Source organism: Populus trichocarpa, chromosome 9 (genome assembly GCF_000002775.5).
Source record: "Populus trichocarpa isolate Nisqually-1 chromosome 9, P.trichocarpa_v4.1, whole genome shotgun sequence".
NCBI classification, from domain to species: Eukaryota; Viridiplantae; Streptophyta; class Magnoliopsida; order Malpighiales; family Salicaceae; genus Populus; species Populus trichocarpa.
The window spans coordinates 5582160-5603113 of record NC_037293.2 but is presented as its reverse complement, the minus strand read 5'-3'; the positions used below and the strand labels follow the sequence as shown (position 1 = coordinate 5603113).

Here is a 20954-nt window from a genome sequence, read left to right as displayed (position 1 = left end):
CATCAACTGTATACCATAATTTTGTTGGAGAAAAACGATAGGGATAGCCATCTTCCTAAAAACTAAAAATGCTATGTTTTGTTTTTTTGCTTTTTTATAGATCCCATACAAAAACACACAACCACACCACACCGTAATAGCCATCAAGCAATACAGCTGTTTACCATAATTTTGTTGGAGAAGTTACAGCAAGGATGGCTTCCGAGTATCACTGTGTACAGAATTGCAGAATGCTAATGTTTGAGCATACAAGAATATTGGAATTCCTTGCCAGGTAAGCACCACTTGCTCTGGAACCCAAATCAGTAACCAAATTCGGCCATGTAGCACTGGAAAAACCTTTGGACTCCAAAGCCAAATAAACTAACTGAAAAGGCCTCGCTTGAGCAACGTTCTTAATGGAACTTAAAAGCCTCGCAAAAATCTCAGAACTGAATATATCTTAAGCACCCAAATAAACCAGATTACTAAACTTAAAGGTTAGTACAAAATCAGAGTCAAATACACAGTGATTACTAAACTTAGAAATTAGTGTAAATCCATTCAACAAAAGGGGAGAAACTGGAGGGATTCCCAACAAACAGATGATCAATTCATAAACCCAATGAAGACAAGAATCAACCACGATCTTCCATGATAACTAGGTAGAAAATGCCTCAAAGCAAAATCATACACCTTCATAACAGAAATCTCAACCCATTAGTATCTCCTCCTAGGACTCCTTGAGCGATGTGTTCGTCCAGGTCTGCAAAAATTTGAAAGATAACAAGTTATACTCCCAGCTAACACAACTAAAGAAAGATCTAACTCAGATTTGAAGCAACTCATACATGGTCAAAGAGGACAGCGTCATGCATCAGGAAGATACTATCACTTATCTAGAATTTGATTGGGAGTCATATAATAGTAATGGACAGCACATCTCCCCAAGGAGATGAAACAACATCGCACACAGGCATGTACTATCTCAATTAAACTGTTCAAAAAGTAAAACGAGTAAAGAGCATGAAGAAGCAAGGTGAAGCTTATAAGCCCCTTAAAAACACCTGGACTATTTTATAAGAAAATCCACGTCAAAACCAACACTTCCCTTTTCAATTCACCCAAGTCTGAGCTTAATGCCATGTAGTTAGAAGCAGTGTGAATTTCACTGTATTATCTAAAACCACTCTATAAAAGTTTTATCCAGCTGAAGAGCACTACATATTCTTTCACCAAATATAAACAGCACCTTGAATTTGACTAGGATTGAGGGTAGTCTGGTCATACAACAATTCCTAGAAATATGTCATTAATAGCCAGAGTTTTTCCTTGACAGACGACAGGCAGGTTGAGACAATTTAAAACTCCCACTGAAGAAATTTACAGAGTTAGAAGACCCAAGTTATTAAAATGTTTTTCAAACTTCTATAGTAACTTTGATCATTACGGAGGAGACTTCTATGTAATTACACTGACATCCTCTCTATGTAATAATATATGACATCAAATAATTTTTCACCTTATGAAAGTAATGCATAGAGACAAACCTCATATTCTTTCTCTTTAAGGCCCAATTGCTGGGACCATTGCTGAAGGCCCAATCAACATTGATAACCTGTTCAAGCAATGTTCCCCCGTTCATTGAAGCTATTGCATTCTCTGCTTGCTCAAAATTCTCATATTCTATCAGCGCATAGCCCTTGCAAAACAAAAGGTATTATGCATTAACTTAATGAAAGAATACTTGCTTCATAATTTTCAACAAAAACAACAGGCCAATGTTATTGTTAATTGTCATGACCACAATAAAGGGCATGAAATCACATTCATGATCAAGAAATAAAGCTTTGCGAGGGCCAAGGACTGCAAAATGATATTGTACATTAGTGCTGAATTTGGCCACCTCAAAACCCAATTGAATCAATACCATGCTATACAATTAACAGAATTACATGTGGCTCCATAGATGTCAAATGTTATGATTTCTTGTTTTGTGTGGAATGAGTAAATAAACATTAGCTGCTTTCAAAATTTTGGAACTGAAAAGTTGCCAAATTTCCTTCACAACAAAGGTTATGCAATCATGCTTTGTGTACATATGCATAACCACCAGAGCAACCAGTACCAACAAAAATCCTATATATCAATACTCTCTCTCCTGGGTGAGCACATATCTGTAATACCATCCACACACATGAGTTAACATGACTGAAAACAGTTAAAGACAGTCAAGCATTATCAAAACCACTACGGTTTCAGTTCCTCACAAAAAAAAAAAGAAGCCCAGCACTATACACAACCTTTCGAGCAAGTTGCAAATAAAGCAGGTGGAAATATAAAAATAGTACACAATTTAAGTGGAGTCAAGGGTAGATCATTTTCGACAATCAAGGATCAATGATACAGTCATGCAGCATGTAACACCATTTCAGAATGAAAACTAAATAAATCTGAGTTGCCACAGCTAACATCTCAGCATCCATTAACTTGCAAATTGAATAGAGATGATTTTTTTTAGAAGATGCCTATAATCATAACAATTAAAGATTCAACCCACAGTTTATACTTTAAGAAAAGTGAGATTGCTGTGTGCTATTTTGAATCACTAGATTTGAGTTCCAATTGAAATGTGAAAATTTTTGGAACAAATGCTCCAAACCAAAAATCAGTGAAGCACAGGGACTTGTAATAAGATTGATCTCTGTGTTTTGAATTCCAATCTAACAATGGTTTTCACTGATATGGCCTCCCAACTTAACAAAAGAACCAACCAACTACAAAAAAGATTAAAAAAAAGGAAAGGTTTTGCTTACCTTAACAAAACCGGTGCGGCGATCAAGATTCAAATGCAAATTCTTTATTTCTCCAAACTCACCAAAAGCTTCTTGCAAATGATCATCTTGTGCTTCCTCGTGAACTCCACTCACCAAAATTATCCATCCTTCAACAGCTGCAAATAGATGGAACAATTAACATCCACCACAAGTTTCGGAACAAAAAGATAACTGCTTTTTAAACAAATGATAACAGAGATCAGCTAGCAAGAACAAAACATTATTTGTTCAAGCTATAAGAACCTTTAAAGCACCAGGATCATTCACAAATTGCTTCATGAAATGACTAAGAATAACGGGGTACTGTTTTTTAAATAACAATGGCAACTGATCCAATAGATTTGTACTCTAACCAATAAAATTATTCCAAAACAAACCAACAAGATAGTTTAGTTTTGGAGGATCCCCGCGCAAGTAAACCATTCTAGCACAATGTGGGATTTTTTCCACCTAATGTGGAGCTAGTTTACATGAGCAGTCTCTAGTATTATATAAGACTCGATGCCATATTCCCCTAATTTCAAACAAAAGTTTCACTATTTTATTTTATTTGTTTAATTGCATCACATACACAGAAAAAAACAGCACATTCCATCTTAATTTTTCAATAATAAAAGTGAAAAGAAAATAATTAACCACATCAATTCACAGTTAAGAACCTCATAAATCACAAAACCAATCAAAACCCTAATATTGTTTTATTTTAACTTTCAATTAACTCTAAACCCCTAGAATTCAAACAACAAGCTAAAAGTATCTAGGGTTTAAGTTTCACTCACATCGCTGGGGGCCAGGCCCACCATCAGAACCGAGGGAATCAAATCCACGACCGGAGAATCGGCTCTGTCTCTCAGTATCAACCTCTTCTCTAAATCCACGGCCTTTAGTCTTTTTAGGAGCGGAGAGTGAAGGAGACGCGCTGCCTCCGGTAATAGCCGACTTTAACTTCGGAAGTGGAGCTCGCGGCGAGGACGAGGCGTCGACGTCGACGGCACCGTCTTCGTCCATCAAATCATCTTCCTCTGGCTCAAAATCCACCGCTTCTGCCTCCGTGTTTGCCATTATTATCGATTGGTTTCTCGCTCTAGAAATTGTGGGTGCTTTGTTCTGTTTCCCTCTCTAGAATTTTGGGAATTTTTCAGTGTTGGTTGTTTATGACTGAGTGTTACTTTCTTAAACGGGCTTTGGGTTTGGGCCTTACATGCCGTTTGTTAACGTGTTTAAAACGGTATTTTTCATTAAAAAAAATGAATATTTTTGTGTTTTTTTTCAGAAAATTCATTAAATTATATTAAACTAGAGACACTACGGTATTAATTAAACACATTTGCTAAATCACGGGTTCCGATTTGTTTTCCTACATACCCGACCCGAATGATAAATTTTACATTTTTATTTTCCGGAATTATCCCTCTCCCCGACCGTCTCCTTTGCGCCTCCACAACTGGTTCCAAAGAGAGAAATGGTTTTTTCTCGAATGAGATTAAGCGAAACGGCAACGTTTAGAGGATGGTTGTTTATCTTGATGGGTTCCGTTTCTTTTGTGGGATTTCTATTCGCGGCAGTGATATCGAAGCTTCTTCCATTGTCGGACAATCCTATCATCTCTGCCATTCAAAACGACAGGTGAGTTTTACTTAGCTGCTGCGTTTGGCTTTTTTCTTTTTCTTTTTCTTTTTCTTAAATCTAAACTGGTCTTAATTTGTTTGATAACAACAGGTATTACTGCTTCTTGGTGCCCTTGACACTTCCTATCCTGGTCAGTGCTGTGTATTTTCATTGGCTTAGCATGAAGATGTTCAAACATGCATAAGACTCTCATCAAGCAATGAAAGCTTGTCTGAATAGGTATCGCATGACATTATTTTAACTTTTCAGCCCTTGTTTTTATTTAGCAGTGGGCAATGAGCTTGCCCTTTGTAATTTCTTGATGTCTTCTCAAACCCTTGTGATGTTTGGTTGGATATTTCTCGTAGAAACCTCTGCGGTGGAGCTTATTGATTTCATAATTACTACTATAATTTAGAGTGCTCTAAAATAAATTTTCGTATAGGTGTGTTTTGATTGTAAACTGGATGAGTTTCGGCGCAAAGTCTTGTGTTTTGAGATAGTAAAGTTAGTTTTTCTGGATAAATGCTGAATCTTCTTCACCTCTGTTTGGGAGAGCTGTCAAAATGGAGAATTACTGAATTATTATTATTTTTTTAATTTTTAGATTGGTTTGATATTAAAAATAAATAAATAAATATTATTTTAATATATTTTTTAACCAATAAAAATATTTAAAAAACAACGACACCATGAACACCCCACTTCAGTACAAACCTCAGACTAATACACAACTGACAAGAAGGTGGGACTGGTACATAAATAATGTATTCCTTTTATTTTTAGTTAAGAATGATGAAGCATTGCATTCTCTTGAAATCTCCTCATGTTTTTTCATAATTTGTGATGTTTGAAGTTACAGGTAACATTGTATTAAGTTTGTGAATTATAAGAATCTGCCCACCACTTCTGGTTTCCGGTTGATCACGGCTTTCTTCTGAAACCCTAGAAAAGAAAGCTAGAAAAAAGGAAGTCCCATTAAGAAGAGAATGTGATGAAATCCAGAATAAGTGGTAAGTTCTCATCCACCTGCAGCAGGGATACCATACAAGTAATTTACTCTGTGACTAGGAGATCAAGGTTTGCCTGGAAGATAAAACAGGAAAATGGTTATGCCAGAATTTGGTGAAGTCAAAACACTAGAAACTTGAGCCATTGTTTGACAACTCTTCACTTCTAGGTTGCACAGAGCTTCATGTATAGTCATGGAGTCAAGACTTGGAAGCCATTTTCAGTAGATACATTTGAAAATAGAGACAAGATATCGAGAGAAGAAGCACAGAGAGAGAGCTCTTTGGAGGCAACAAAATAGAACATTTAATTTTATAGCAGCATGGACTGATCGATTTCCTATAAACAAAAAAGAATTTCGTTTTTTAATTCCCTTAGGGGTGGTGATGTGAGTGTTTGAGCTCTTCCAGATCAGCTCGGTTATTAGTAGCTATATTTTTAATATCAGAACAACATCAAAATAATTTAAAAATATTAAAACAAAAAAAAAAACAGATTCAATCTTCTACGCTGATAATTTGACAGCTCACACACATGCGAGGTTGATTCAAGTCCTCCGAATTGCTAATCACGTTTGTAAAGCAGAGAAAGGAGGACAAGAATTCATGAAGGGCATCATGCTAAAGGGAGAAAAATTATGTCTATCGAGGTTGGATTTGCGTCGGCCACAAGTGTCTTCTTCGAATTTTATCGCTTCCGAGCAAGAAGACATATTCCCTCATGTCTAACAGAAAAACGTTGCATCCTTCTGAAAAACACTCTGGAAGCTATCTGGCCTAGGTAGGCTCTCTTCCTTGGAAAAGATTTCTCAAGCTAGAGTCCCTGTTGATACTCGGGTCTCGACCTAGATAGTCAATCTTTTATTCCATGAAAAAAAATTCAATAAACCAATTTTAGATCTGTGCCCATTTTAGATTGTTTTCTAGGGTAATGGTGTAGGGAAAGGAAAACAAGTGTTCTTTCTAAAGGGAAGTGATCCACTTGAATAAATAGCCCATTTCTTCCTCCATGCACCCAACTTTCAAAATTTGGATTGAGATCCACTCATTCTCTAGGTCGGGCTGGTTTCAAATTATATTTTTTAAAATTATTTGAAATTATATTAAAATATTTTTTTATTTTTAATATAAAATTATTAATACATTAAAATTAAAAAAATAACAATTTAATATATTTTAAATGAATCTCAATTTTAAAATGCATTTAAAAGCCACAGCTACCGAGCTACCAAATACTCACCGTACAAAATAAAAGAAATGGACCCACTTAATAAAGACAACCCAGATTGAATTATTTTATGGGTATCGCCAATTTCTCCCAGAAACAGCAAGTTGGCCAGTGGCCATGATGCTGCCAAGGACAAAGAAAAAGAACCCATAGCCAGAGGCTAGAGAGAGGTATCGATATGAAATTTAATAATTGTTGTTTTTTTGTAATGATTTTTTATAAAAAAATATATTTTTTAATTTTAAAAATTATTTTTAACATAAGTACCAGAACAATGTAAAAATATCAAATAAAAATTAATTTAAATAAAAAATTCAAAAATTAACAAAACAACCACAAAAACAAATAGATCTAAAAAATGATAGTAGGGAAAATGTTTGTCAAGTCCTTGTGCATTTAATGACTATTTGAAATTGTGATAAAAGTTATATTTAAAAGTGACTTTTATTTATAGAGAAATTAAAATAATATTTTTAAATTTATTTTTAATATTAAAACATCAAAACTATTTAAAAACATTAATTTAAAATAAAAAAACAAAAATTTTACAAAACATGATTATACTGGGCTCTCAAGAACCTCTTAAAGATAGTTTGTTACTGTAGCTTTTGTTTATTCCTCATTCATTAAAAAAAACTATTTAATTAGTTAAATAACTTATATTTTCATTATTTTATATAATAATTTTAAAAATCTAGTTATGTAAAAATTAAAATAATATATTTTTTATTCATAAAGACTTAGTTTTAAAAAATTCAACTCACAGTAGTTTTAATCAAATTTATATTTTATAAAAACTACAATTAAAAATATTAACATGACAATAAAAACTACTAAAATACCAAATACACTACTTAAAAAAAAAGTCCCTCTGTTGTTATTTCATGATATCAATCCATGAACAATATCTTTTATATTCAACTTGAATCCTAATGTGTTTTTGACATTATTTTATCAGTTTTTTTTTCTTAAATTGGTATTTCTCGGAATTTACATACTAGTTTTTTAAGATGTCATTTCTTTATTTCTTTTTTATTATTGTTAAATCTCATTATTCTTCTTGATTTTATTTCCATCTTCTAATTATAACACTTGAAACTAACAAAAAAATGTGTTTTTTTAAATTTCTTTATTTCTTGATATTAGTATATTATAAATATAGAAAAATACTAAAATAATATTAATTTAATAATTTTTAAAGTGAGATGCATTTTTAAAAGGCAATTAAAGGAACCCCTCAATCATTGACCCCTTGACTGGAGGGGAGGGGCCGTAGGAAAGCCTTCTTTATACTGTACTCCGTATGGATACAGCACAGTACGCTGGCTCCTGAGTATGTACACCAAAGGCATGTGAACTGTACGACGGAGATGCAGAGAAGTAATTCCAAGAGTGCCGAGAGGAGAGGAGAAGATGGCGAATCTAGTTTAAGTCTTGCATGGCACCGTACGGGAGATTGTGTCAGAACGAAAGCAGGTGAGCGTGCAGTCTCAAGAAACATCAAGGGACGGGTGCTCACATGCGCTGTTTCAGGCGCGTGTCTTTCACCAACAGAGACACAGGACCAGTGTGGTTCCTGTACTTTGGTCTCTTTGTAAGAACATCAAACATGAATCCATTGTTTATTCATGTGATTATGACCATGGATTTTCTTCCTCCTTCTTTGACTTGGATCAAGTCTTTCACGTGAACCGGTGGAATTCAAATGCTATCATTTTCATAATTTTATTTAAAAATATAATTATGATTGTTTTTTATTTGAAAATATATTAAAATAATATATTTATTTTAAAAAATTATTTTTAATATTAGTAAATTAATTTTACAAAAAAAATTAAAAAATTAATTTTTTTTAAAACGCTTTTAAAACACAAAAATAAAAAGGAACACACACTCAATAAATACTCAAATTAATATTTTTTATATAATTCTAATATGTTAATGATTTTTCAATGTTTATTTTTTATAATTCCGATTTCGGTATAATCTAATTCAATAATATATTTCAGATATTCTTCAAAGAAAACCCTTTTTTTCATAATGCTTTAAAGAAAAGAGAATCCTTATTAATGTTGTATATTTATATTAATGTATTTATGTCATATAAGTGATTTTCTATGATATTGATTCTCTTGAATTAAATTTTATGCATTAAAATTAAGTTTTTTTAAAAAAACATTGGATTCTAGTTGTTCTAGTTAATGCATTTAAGAAAATTCTTTCTTTCTACCTTTTGTTTTTCAAATTTAAATTTGAAATGGAAGAGGAGAAAGCTCATTCAACACCTAACCAAAAGCACGCAAAAAGCCATTAAATAAAGAAGAAAAAAACATCTTAACAATAATTAGCACATGATAGATTATTTTGATCATATATACTTGTTAGGGTTTGCTAAGAAGACATGGTGCCTGGAGCCTGATTCGTGACGGGTTGACTCTGAAAACCTGTTACTTGGAGTCTAATACGAGGAAGGTTTATAATTGAATATCAATCCAGCTAAATCTGGCCTGGTTTAAGACCCTTTTTAATTGAAAATCTAAATCCTAATTGCTCTTCTCTCTCAGCTAGACGACATTATGCTTCCCTTTCAAGTTGTTGAAAAAAAACTTCTTGGACATTTCTTGGAGGAACTACAACCTTCGACGTCCAGGTTAGTGCATTGGAAAGTGCCATTGACCAAAACAGATTAATGCTTGGATTTAAATGTAAGTCTGGAATAGTAATGGCCAAAATCATTCGGGTATTTTGCATGATCGAGTTCAAGTCCTTTATGGTTTAGGTTTATACGGCATCTGCTGAAACGGATGGTGAATGCATGCCGAACTCTTGTTTTTCATGGACTTTCTTTATCACATATTGTTTAGTTGAACGAGACTTCAACCATACAAAGGCTGCCTTTCGTGTCGATAGAATTTGTTTTGAGGACCACCAAGATAGAAGAACAACCTAAACAATCGATGTCAGACCCTGTCATCACTTGCTACTAACTGTTGAGTAGCGCATCGATCTGGATGATCCAATTTGCAGTCTCTGCTGTTGAAAGCTGTAAAAATGAAGATTCTTCTAGCTTTCGCATAGATTTGCTGAGAAGCAGTTGCGGGCGGTGAGGGACGTTGAGGTACATTTCTTAACTACAGCTAAATCTTAGAAATAATTGAATTACTGTGGTAAACTTCAGATAAGAGTGCTAGACATTGCAGCATGCTATTCATCAAGCTATTGCTTCACCTCAACAAATAGTCATTCATAGCTCAAAAACGTTTACAGTGTATAGACTAAACTTTTTTCAGAATTGATTTTGTCAATCCGCAACCAAATTAATCTTGGACATGGCAAGGATCATCTACTTATTTTATTCTCTTGTCGATAATGTTTTGGTTTCTAGACAGCAATACCTGGCATTCTTGAGATAACTAACGAGCTCTTCTTCAAGAGAACTATCAACATCCTAGCTTGCATTATTGTGAAGTTAGGAATCAATTAGCTATGAATTCTGTCTAACCAAAATCAAAACTGCATTCATGTAGTTTCTATTTTCTGATCAACAAAAGGCCATAATCAGCTGTTGTTTTCCTTATGTAAGTGTAGCAGCCGCTTTTCTTTCATTTTCCTTCAATGGAAAATGTTTGGGATCCGCAGGCAGGCGGTAACCATTGCTGCTACTGCTAGAGTACCTCGTCCAGGGATGTCTGCTCGGTAAGGATGTTGTTTTTGCTATTTTTGAAAAAAAAAAATTCATTAGCTTATCTTATATTTTACATCGCACAATCGTACTTTATTAAAATGATTGCAACTGCTGAATTTTATTTAACTTGCATTTGTAGTATTTGCTGGAGATAAGTTTTGTTGATACGTTGGACTGCAGCTAGCAAGCTGCTGGATAAGGTTTTTAAAGTTGGCTGGGTGGACGATTTTACGGAGAGAGTGCCTGGTATTAAGAAAACACCATTTCTCATGTAACTCTTTGTTTTTGTGTTTTTTAAAAATGTTTTTTTTTTTATTTTTTTATTTTTGTGTTTTTAGATAATTTTTAAAATAAAAAAATATTATTTTAATATATTTTTAAATAAAAAATAATCGTTACTTATAAACACTTTATAATGAGCCATAGTTTTTCCACTTTTATCATTATGAATTGGGCTTCAACAGACATGTAACTATAGTTTCTACTTTCTTTTTCTTTGTTATAATTAACTCATTTTCATATTTGTTGCAGTGTAGGCTTGGACCCGGTGGAATCCAATCCTCAGCAGCTGAGTTGTTAGCGCGTTTTGAGAATATGGTTATGGTTATGGTTAGTTTTTAAAGTATTTTTTATTTGAAAGTATATTAAAATAATATTTTTTTTATTTTTTTAAAATTATTTTTGATAGTAGCACATTAAAATGATCTAAAAATATTAAAAAAATAATAATTTAAAATAAAAAAAATTTACATTCCATAGTTTGTTGTTAACTCAGAGTCAGGTTGACCTGATGATTTATTTATAAACGAATCGATGAGTTGATAATTTACAAGTTGATCTCACATGACTCAGTAATCCCAATCTTTTTTAAATTACTCTGCGAATCAAATTCAAAAGTGACAGCTATATTTTGTATTGCTCTTTCTCCAAGGAGTCCATTAAAATTCTCCGATACGCATCCCTCTCCCTTCGTTGAGTAGAATTTCAAATTCAAATCACTGTAGAACGTGCAGATTTATAGGCGTATTGTTTTTGGAAACAATTCGATAAGATTAATTTCATTTTGGGAAATGCTTAAGCGTGCGCGAGTGGTGTTAGCTCTTTCCTTTCTTGGTTTTGAGGCTGATATCTGAATCTCCCCTCCCACTTTAGCCTTGTTTTGTCCAAATCTGTAAAAGACAAGCCCTAAAAAGATTAAAGAGAAAGAAAGTGAGGGAGAGAAACCCAAAAACCAACACCAATCAAACAAGAGAGAGGAAAGTGAATGTGAGTGAGTTCACTCTCCAAAGGCTGTTGCATGTTTGCACTGCCAACAAAAGTTGTGGCTCTCAGTTTATGAGAGAGAGAGAGAGAGAGAGAGAGAGCAGTACAGCACCACAGCCAAACTTCCCTTTGATTGATACTCTCTCTCATCTTTTTTCCATGCCCAAGCATTTTGAAAACCTCGCTCCTCATGATATGAGGAAAAAGGTCCCCCCACCTCTTATAATAACAGTATCTCATCCTTTTTACAGCTTCAAGATCATTACTTTAAAATAACAAATCCCAGTCCCATTATTATTTGCTTTTTCAACGAAGTCCACATTTCCCCTCCATACCTCCTCCCCGTCTATCTACTTTCTTGCTCTGGAAAGGTGAAGTTTTTGTGGTATGTTTTTGTCCTGGGTTTTCTAACACCATGGATTCGTATGAAGCTACTAATATTGTGTTTTCAAGGATCCAAAGTTTGGAACCTGAAAATGCCTCAAAAATCATGGGCTACCTTCTCTTACAAGATTATGGGGAGAAAGAGATGATACGTTTAGCCTTTGGACCAGAGACCCTTCTGCAAAATCTCATTCTCCAAACCAAAACCCAGTTGGGGTTTCCCTCAAATACACCATCCACACCCTCTCCAGCTTTTATTCCTTCCTCTAGACCCAGTCCTTTGTACATTTCATCTTCAAGAATACCAAACAATAATGGCTTTGACATCACAAACTCCTCGTCTCCCTCTACAAATTCCTGGCCTTTATTGAGTCCTAACTCTACTACTTCACTCTCTTATGCCAGTGTTGTTAATGGAGCCAGTAATATCAATGCTGGTTCAACACCTTTTCAACCCACTGTCTCATTATCTAAAGCATTTTCTTACAGCAATAACAATGACAATGCTAATGATCTCGTTGATGAGTATGAACTCCAGGAACGCTTTTCCTTTCTCAATGATTCAAAGACAGATGATTTATTTGATCCAAGGGGAGAGTTAGCCATGAGTCCACCTGCATTCGGTGATAACAGTTTGCACAAGCGAAGTTTTTCAGTACCAGGCATGTGTTTTGGATCTGAAGATTCAAATTCCGGGTTTGGTTGGAAGCCTTGCTTGTATTTTTCAAGAGGGTTTTGCAAAAATGGCACAGGTTGCAGGTTTGTTCATGGAGATTCGGCTGATAGTGCTGCCATTGTTGGTTCACCGAGTGAACTTAATGAGTTTGAACAGTGCCAAGAAATACTTAGGTCAAAGGCTGCTGCCCAGCAAAGGAAGCTAGCCGCAGCCTCACAGTTTATGGCTGGAGCTACCTTTTTACCCCAGAATAAATGCATGAACTTCCTTCATCAGCAACAAAATGAAAGCCAAAGGTATATGCGTTACACATGGAGTTGAGACCTGAAAACCTTTTTTAGTTGTGCTTGCTGTGCTCCAATATTCTCCAAATTACAATTTTTTTTATAAAAAAAGGGGTTTCGTTAGTTGGTTTTATTAACTGTGGTAGCTCCAATATGCTGTTTTAGATCAGCTGCAGCAGCTGCATTGATGATGGGGGATGAGATTCACAAGTTTGGAAGAATCCGGCCTGAAAGGAGTGATTTTTCGCAAATGGGATTGGGAGGTGCAATGAGCCCAAGCGCAAGACAGATCTATTTGACATTTCCTGCTGACAGTACATTTAGAGAAGAAGATGTTTCGAGTTATTTTAGGTAAGTATTTTTTTCTGTTTTTCCATAAAAAGAAATTGAATTTAGGACGATTTGTTGAGAACGGGTTACTTGCTTGTGTGGTTTTGAAGCTTTTATGGGCCAGTGCAAGATGTGAGAATTCCATACCAGCAGAAGAGGATGTTTGGATTTGTTACATTTGTGTTTGCTGAGACAGTGAAGCTTATATTGGCTAAAGGGAACCCGCATTTTGTTTGTGATTCTCGTGTGCTTGTTAAGCCTTACAAGGAGAAGGGAAAAGTCCCGGACAAGTATAGGCCTATCACCTTTTCATCTTGAGAATTTTTCTGTTGAGTTTCTGTGCGTTGCTCATTGATGGTTATGTTCTTAATTTAACGATTTCAGGAAGCATCAGCAGCAGCAACAGATTGAGAGGGAAGAGTATTCAGCTTGTCCAAGCCCATCTAGGATCAATTGTAGAGAGCCATTTGACCTCCATCTTGGTAAGAAGACGAGCAAAAGTGTGAATATCTAATAAAAATTGCATCCCTTTTTACTGAGGTAGAGTTTTGGTTTTAATGTCTGCAGGAGGTAGAATGTTTTACAATACTCAAGAAATGCTGAGAAGGAAATTAGAGGAAGAGGCTGATTTACAGCAAGCTATTGAACTCCAAGAGAGAAGGCTATTGAATCTGCAACTTCTCGACTTAAAGAATCATCGCCAACATCGATACTTCCACGGTTTGTCAACTGGGTCCCCCCTTCCTTCACCAACTATCTTGCATAGTCCCAACAATCAAACCCTCTTTTTTCCGATCGATGGCATTGACAAAGAAGTTCAGCATGGTTAGTTAATCAGCTAATCAATCCTTAATTGTTATTAACTTATTAATTTAGGTTCATAATTTTTTAAGAAAATGAAGGTAACATCTTCTGTGTTGCAGCAGAAAATGGTAGCAACCCTGATGCTGCAGCTGCGCAAAATGCGGTCGCAGATGCTGATCAGGAAGTGAGTCCAGCTTGCAATCACAACGATGGCAATGGTAATAATAGAGATAAGGAGGAGAAGTCCAACAGTGATGAAAGTGATCTCAATGAAAAGTAAGAAAGCACATTTATACTTAGATCCTGTTTAATTTCTGCTATATTCTACTTTATGTTTCTACTTTCCATTTTTTAGTACCTCTTTTATATTCTGTTCACTGTTGCTTTACCTGCTCCTAAATCCCCATAACTTTATGCTGTGTCATTTGAGCAGTTTGGAGCATATTCTCCCGGACAATCTCTTTGGTTCTCCTAAGAAATCAGCTGGTGACAACCTCACTGTCTTCTCCACGGCTTCTGTGGAGGTTGATGACAATTCCTCAAGCCTTACTACATCTTCTCCTAACAGTAACCCCTTAGTGCCCACCACCTCTCTCAACATGACCTCTCTTAAATCATGTTTTCTCCAAATGCCCAGGTAACATAGCAAGAAATCACTTTCATGATCCCTATTGAAGGAAGTGAGCTTCATTATCTGTTTTTTCAGGTTGTCTTCTGGGCATGGAACCGTTGGCATATAGATGGCAAAAGTGAGCATGGCCAGCAATGGGGAGATTGACTTTTTTTAGGGTGAGAGATCAGCAAAATTTGTGTAATTGGATACGATAGGCGCATTCAATCCTATTAAAGTTTTCAACTTGTCAAATTGGGTTCCTTTTTAATGCTGGACTTTCGTATCTTTTGCAGATAAATTGGAAGCATATACAGAAGTTAAAAAAGAAATCCTCTAGCTGCATAGCCAAAAAACTATACCCCTCAACAAAGAAAAGGATCTGTAGACAAGATCTCAGCAAGATCACCATTATCATCAATGCATACTACTTACAATGAATACATAAAAGCATACATAAAAGGACAGATGAACTATAAGGGAGTGGGGTCTTTCTCTTTTCCTCGCTGTTATGTACCCTCTCTGCGGGTATGTATGTGGGCTTGCAGTGTGCTGGACCACACAGCAATTTGCATTGCAGAAGACAATCATCTGTAATTCGAGTCCTTATCTTTATTTTGTTTTACCCCTCCTTTTGCGAGGTGGGAAAAAAATAGAAATGAAGTCTATATGGAAGAAAAATACTACGACTGTGTCGCTATGTGTACAGAAATAGACCCGAAGAGGTTAAAAAGAACTGTAGCAGAAGTTTTAACTACTTTACTCCATTGCAGACCTTGAAAGGTAAAGAAACGCAGACTCTAAGTGGTGGGCAAAAGCTGTGCTCTGGCGCGCTTCAACTTTTGTTGTCATTGTATCTGTCGTCATCCATTGGAATAGGGAACAGGTAGAACAGTAAAGTTTTATTTTTCAGGGAAGAAAAAGATAGTGAAGGGTAAATAAAAGATTGTTCTTTCATGTGAATAAAGTCTACTTTAGGGGACTCTTTTGTCTCATTAGTGGTCTTTTTTAGGTGGGCATGAATGGGTTTAGGGCCACACCCTCACATGGTGGTGGCCATTCACTTCTTTCCCTTTCAATCCTCACAGGTTTTAAATTATTTTCCTTTTTTGTTTTATAGGCGTGTCTTTTTCTTTGCTTTTCTTTTTGCTACCTTGCTGTCTTGTAGGTGTTGATGCCCTCGTATATTTATTTTTTTTATTTTTGCCTCTGTTGGTGGTTGTGATGATAAACTAGAGGGTTTAGCATCGCTTGGATCTATTTAGTGCACAAATTTTCCATAGCAGTGTGCTTGCCCACCATGTGAGGTTATTGTCCTATTTCGAGCATCTTGTTTTTGCCGGACCAAGGAGGGCCACTGCGGGGAATTTTGGTGGTGGATAACTAAAATGTTGGTAGATTTTCTGATATTGCTCTGCTTTGCACTAACCACTCATGGGGAGTTAGGATGTCAATTCCAGGCACCCCTTTAGCTAGCTGCCTCGGAAGCAATTTGCAGGCTTAGCTGTCCCCGATTTTGTCGATAAATAGCCTAAAATATTACTCAAGTGTGATGTCCAAATCACACTATAGGACATCACACTATTTTCCTTTTGCGTGGAGAGATTAGAGGCCTCAAAGTGATGAAGAGGAAATGTTAATTACACCACTGCTTTGTTTCTACTTATGGGCAGGCTTATTGCTGTCTTGTCCATGGAGTTATTAACGGGTGGTCGGTGACAAGGGGTATGTGACGTCTCTCATTTTCAGGTCTGGGGTTTTGGTGTTTTTGGTGTTGTCAATTTTAACATGGGATGTCTGAAAGTGATTTTGTCCTTGATATTATATTATTGCCGAAGGGTATTAGTTAGCATTCGCGGTGTTAAAGATAGTATTTTTGTTGATATTAAAATAATTTGAAAATAAATATTATTTTGTTATATTTCAAGTAAAAAATATTTTAAAATATAATTATAATTACATTTCAAACAATCCTTAAACCTCCTTCATAATCCCCTTCCCTTTGAATATATTTCAAAATGCATGGTGCCCTTCAATCATAATGAACAGAAAGAAATGTTGCGAGGGAGGGGAGGCGTGAACAATGGAGTATGAGAGTGGAAAACAACTACGATGGTTTCAAGTCAAGCCATGAATCATTTTTGGGAATAGCAACATAAAGAGGGAAACTATTTTCTCTAAAATTGATTACGAATTTAAGATCTTTTTTTTTTTTTTTTTTTTGAAGTTGGAGGTGGTGTTTTTTAAAAAAAAAATTATTTTAAATATTATTATATTAAAAGAATCTAAAAATACGAAAGAAATAATTTAAATTTTCAAAATTCAAAAAATAACAAAAGAACGAGTGAACTACAACGCGATACATAGAATCCCAAGAAATATACCTCGGTCAGTGTGCCTTGTGAATGTGGAAGAAACCTGTCAGTGATTTCTGCAGCAGAAAAAAGATACTTCAATTGCTTTGGAGGTTTTGCATAAAATAAAAGTAAAATGATGCTTGCTTGTTATGGCTTTGTCTCGGACCTCTCGGTAAAACTGTTTCTTCACTTCCCAGGAAAAAAAAAGGGTACTTCCATTAGCAATACAGTATTTTCCCTCGAGTGAAAATTGACCATGACCCACCTTGTCTCTTCACCAACTCGGATGCAGAAGACCTTCGTAAATATGTGTACTTCATGATGTAATGCTGCAAGCTTGAACTAAAAGTTGCAGTAAGAGAGGCCACTTTTAGCTCTGCAGAAGCAAAAATGCAGTAAGTAGAAGCGATTCCCCCATCAACCTGGCTTTCATGCTAGAGGAATAAGAGCAGCGTTCCCGCTTGGATTAAAAAAAAAATGTAGTAATGGATATTTGCAACATATTAAAGAAATGAAAGCGATGGAAGTGGCGTTACTGGCAAGAATAATGGCTTATACATTCTTAATTACGCCATGATGCCTTATTTTTCAATGTGAAGGCCTTTTTCAATTATTAAAGTGCTACTTTTACCTGGTTCAAAAGGTTATGCCGAGTGAATATTAATTTAAAAAAAAACTAAAAAAGAAGAGCTTCTAATATAATAATATTCCTAGAATGGTGTTTTTTTTTTAGTATTTTTTTAATTTTTTATTTTAATTTCAATTTTTATAACTTAATGTTAGATTTATTAAGGATGGGCTTCATAATCTTTTCAATTTATTTTTTCATGGTTTTATCATTTAATATTGAATTAGTAAGGAATTAAATTTTATAATTTATTTTGATTTATTTTTTATTAGATTATCATCAACTTATGATTTGGATTATGGGTTTGACATGTTAATTCTGGGTTTACCCGAGTTGTTTTATATACTTTTTTTAATTGATTTATTACTAGGGTAATTTTTTGGATCATTTCTTTCGTTATTTTTTAAACGAGAATTCCATCAAATGGGTTTCAAAACCCTTTTAAATAACTAAATTACAAAAAAAAAAGGGGGTTTTAGCTTAAACTCGATATTCGTCTACAGAACTTTTTGCCATTTCAAAACTCCATCGGCGATGTTAATTATCAAGGTGTTTCAACTTCAAACCGTTATGCCATAATGATGTTTTAGAGTGGCGGAGGCAAATTTGTTGTGGGAGTAATCATTGTATAAAATCATCTCTGTAATGATATCAGTGTGTTCGGTAGGTTCGTCAATTGGATAGAAAAACATAACGTTACATCATTTCGTTGATAAGCCACTTTTGTAGTTTCTGGTTCCCTTCCTTTCCATGTGTGCCTTTTTTTTCTTTTCTTGCTGTTTTACACATGAAATATTGTTGTAATCCAGACATTAAATTCATCGAAGACCAACAGGGATTCATTAGCCAGCCCATTGAGCTCGAGCTCACCTTGCATGCCAAGTAGGAAGTTGAGATTTCCAACCTAATCCTCTAAATTCCTCGAGAAAAATCAGAAAAGGGGCCCGGTGACACAGTGAAAGAGAGGCCGGCGGGAAAGATAGGCTTTGACCCGAAATTTGGGTGAGGGCTTCTGATGTGCCTGTAATTAAGGGGTACGCAATCAACGAATCTAGACCCTCAGACCCACCTGCTTCGATGCACTGAGATTCATCAAATGGTTGTTATTATGGCAGCAAAAGCAATCAAGCGCTCATTAATGGCACACCAACAGCACTGCGGCAAATTATATATGTATTGCTATTTTTTGATGGGTAAATCTGAGTGTAAAATCTCAAGGAAGATTCCATCACTACAGCTAGAGTACACAGAGTAGGAGGGAGATTAGTCAGCAAAAACAGCACAGAACGTGCACTGTTCGGCAAGCTAGAAAGGGCAGTGAGCCGGTGAGTAGGGAGTAGTGACTCAAGTGAGCGTATCACACGCTCGCTCCCTTTCTCTCAGTTGCAGACTCCTGACAGCTTGACTCTTCTGCATTCCATGCCACCCCCCAGTTTACTGAGTCCAACAACTCAACTCACTACCTCCATGGATTAATGAGACCAATCTCCTTACATTAAAAAAATATATAAAAAGCTAATCCTTCTATCACTTTTATGGAATATTTTTAACATTTTTTAGTGAAATTATGACATTAGAAAGCTATCTAACCAAATATATCTTTGATGATTCTAACCCATCACTATATCATTGTCGTTATTTCCAGCTTAATTTAAAAATGTTATTTTAGACATTGCAGCTCGAGTGAGGCAGTCTAGCCCTGGACAGGAGACTGGAGAGTGTTATCAAAGAAAGAGGGCTACTAGCAATCTTCTCGTTTTTTGTCTTCGCTATAGTTAAGCCACACGTGCCTATCTTGTCAAATATTTATTGACACATGGCGTTGCTTTTGGATTTTAATTCTTCGAACTCGTGAGTGCATGTTGGTGGTGGTGCTGTAAAATTGACAAGATAAATGGACTCTTTCCTGATGAATTTGGCTATTTCTTTTTCTTTTTCTTTAATATTTCTTGAGTCATTCTCTTCTTCCTCTTGGCCCTTTTTCTTCAACATAACCAGGCAGTCACCCTCCTCTCTGTTTTTTTTCCCTTTATGAAATTGGAGTGCACCGTTAAATTTGAACCTTCATAAGACTCGACCTTGGAATTTAAATCGCCATGATTGCAAAAGCTGATCGTCTTGTCCTTTCCTCTTATGAGTTTACTTGCAGGAAGATTTTACCCTTTTTTCCTGTTCCTCATAATAATCTCCAAGTCAAAATTCCATATATAAGGTGTCATGCTGAGAAAGTCTCGATCGCCATAACACAATAATTTTGCTTCTGTGTCTTTTCTTTTTATTTTTGTCAATGTAACTTTGACGATGGTTTGTTTGGGATCTACGGCAACAGATTCTGTATCTTCATGGGAATTGGGAAGTCATTTCTTGAGAGGTGAAAAAAAAAGGACCGGCAAATTTGAGGAGTTGCTTGCAGATTGAGAGGAGAGACGAAGGGGATGGGACTGATGGAGAATGGGCACATCGAACAAGGAGAAAGAATATTATGCTTGGCATTGATATTTTATTAGTACTATACAGTAAAATAAATATGTTCTGGATGTGAAAAAAAAAATCAGCTTTTTAAAACATGAAAAAAAAAACATTTGAGGCTATGCATTAAGAATCATTGGGGCAATGAAATCTAGCTCCAAATTCAACATATTTTTGATGTTTTTTGAAAACAAATAGTCTTTTTGTTGTTTTATTAAGGATAAACAGTCTTCTACTTCATAGTAAACTAAACACGTGTTTTACCTTAACTTTTCAAACGGATCTTGATTTTGAACTTCGGACTTCATAAAGTTAAAAATAAAATACAATATCCATAGTCAAAGAAGAACATCAAAACATGAAGTGTTTTTTAAGAGTATTTTGGTTTTATAAATTCTCAAATTGATATATTTTTTTTAATTTTAATGTTCTAATACCAATAATAATAATAAATAAACATTTTATATATTTTTAAGGGGAAAGCTATTTTAAGAGCATATGCATCACAATCTCAAATACATACTAAAATAACATTTGGTCTATATCTTGTAATAGAAGGGACATAGACAATGAAGATAAAAATATGTTTTGTTGAGGAAACAATAATGAATAACATCAAAATAATTTTATTTCTGAGATAATTTTGTAGTGAATGTTTTACTTAAAAATCTGGAGGTATATAAAAAACATGTCTTCAAATATAATATTTATTATTTTTTTATCCTTAAATTATCCTTGTAAAAAACTCTCAATCCTATAATTATTTAACAAATACATGTAGGGATAAAAATAGTTATTGTTA

The 20954-nt window shown here is 35.0% G+C and overlaps 2 protein-coding genes and 1 long non-coding RNA gene across 4 annotated transcripts; 2 read left to right on the top strand and 1 right to left on the bottom strand.

Annotated features, from left to right (window-relative positions):
- Positions 1 to 442: 442 nt before the first annotated feature.
- LOC7467378 (RNA-binding protein Y14) lies at positions 443 to 3990 on the bottom strand. The gene is made up of 4 exons (XM_006379002.3): positions 3596 to 3990; positions 2796 to 2932; positions 1530 to 1681; positions 443 to 745 (listed from the first exon to the last, which is right to left on the bottom strand). The coding sequence occupies exons 1-4, from the start codon at positions 3876 to 3878 to the stop codon at positions 700 to 702; spliced, it is 618 nt and encodes a 205-aa protein (XP_006379064.1). The 5' UTR covers positions 3879 to 3990; the 3' UTR covers positions 443 to 699.
- A 75-nt stretch (positions 3991 to 4065) lies between these two features.
- Positions 4066 to 4887, top strand: LOC7482335 (uncharacterized). Its single transcript, XR_002983823.2, has 2 exons — positions 4066 to 4442; positions 4536 to 4887. It is a non-coding gene; the product is annotated as an uncharacterized LOC7482335 (long non-coding RNA).
- A 6574-nt stretch (positions 4888 to 11461) lies between these two features.
- On the top strand, positions 11462 to 15908 carry LOC7467380 (zinc finger CCCH domain-containing protein 53). Of its 2 annotated transcripts, none has more exons than XM_002313316.4 (9): positions 11462 to 12966; positions 13120 to 13305; positions 13395 to 13574; positions 13669 to 13766; positions 13852 to 14109; positions 14208 to 14364; positions 14522 to 14725; positions 14795 to 14877; positions 14995 to 15908. In XM_002313316.4, exons 1-8 carry the CDS (start codon positions 12026 to 12028, stop codon positions 14826 to 14828), a joined length of 2058 nt encoding a protein of 685 aa, XP_002313352.3. In that variant the 5' UTR covers positions 11462 to 12025; the 3' UTR covers positions 14829 to 14877; positions 14995 to 15908. The 2 variants fall into 2 exon arrangements, with proteins under 2 accessions (XP_002313352.3, XP_024464907.1); XM_024609139.2 differs by having other exon boundaries at positions 11466 to 12966; positions 14211 to 14364.
- Positions 15909 to 20954: the final 5046 nt, after the last annotated feature.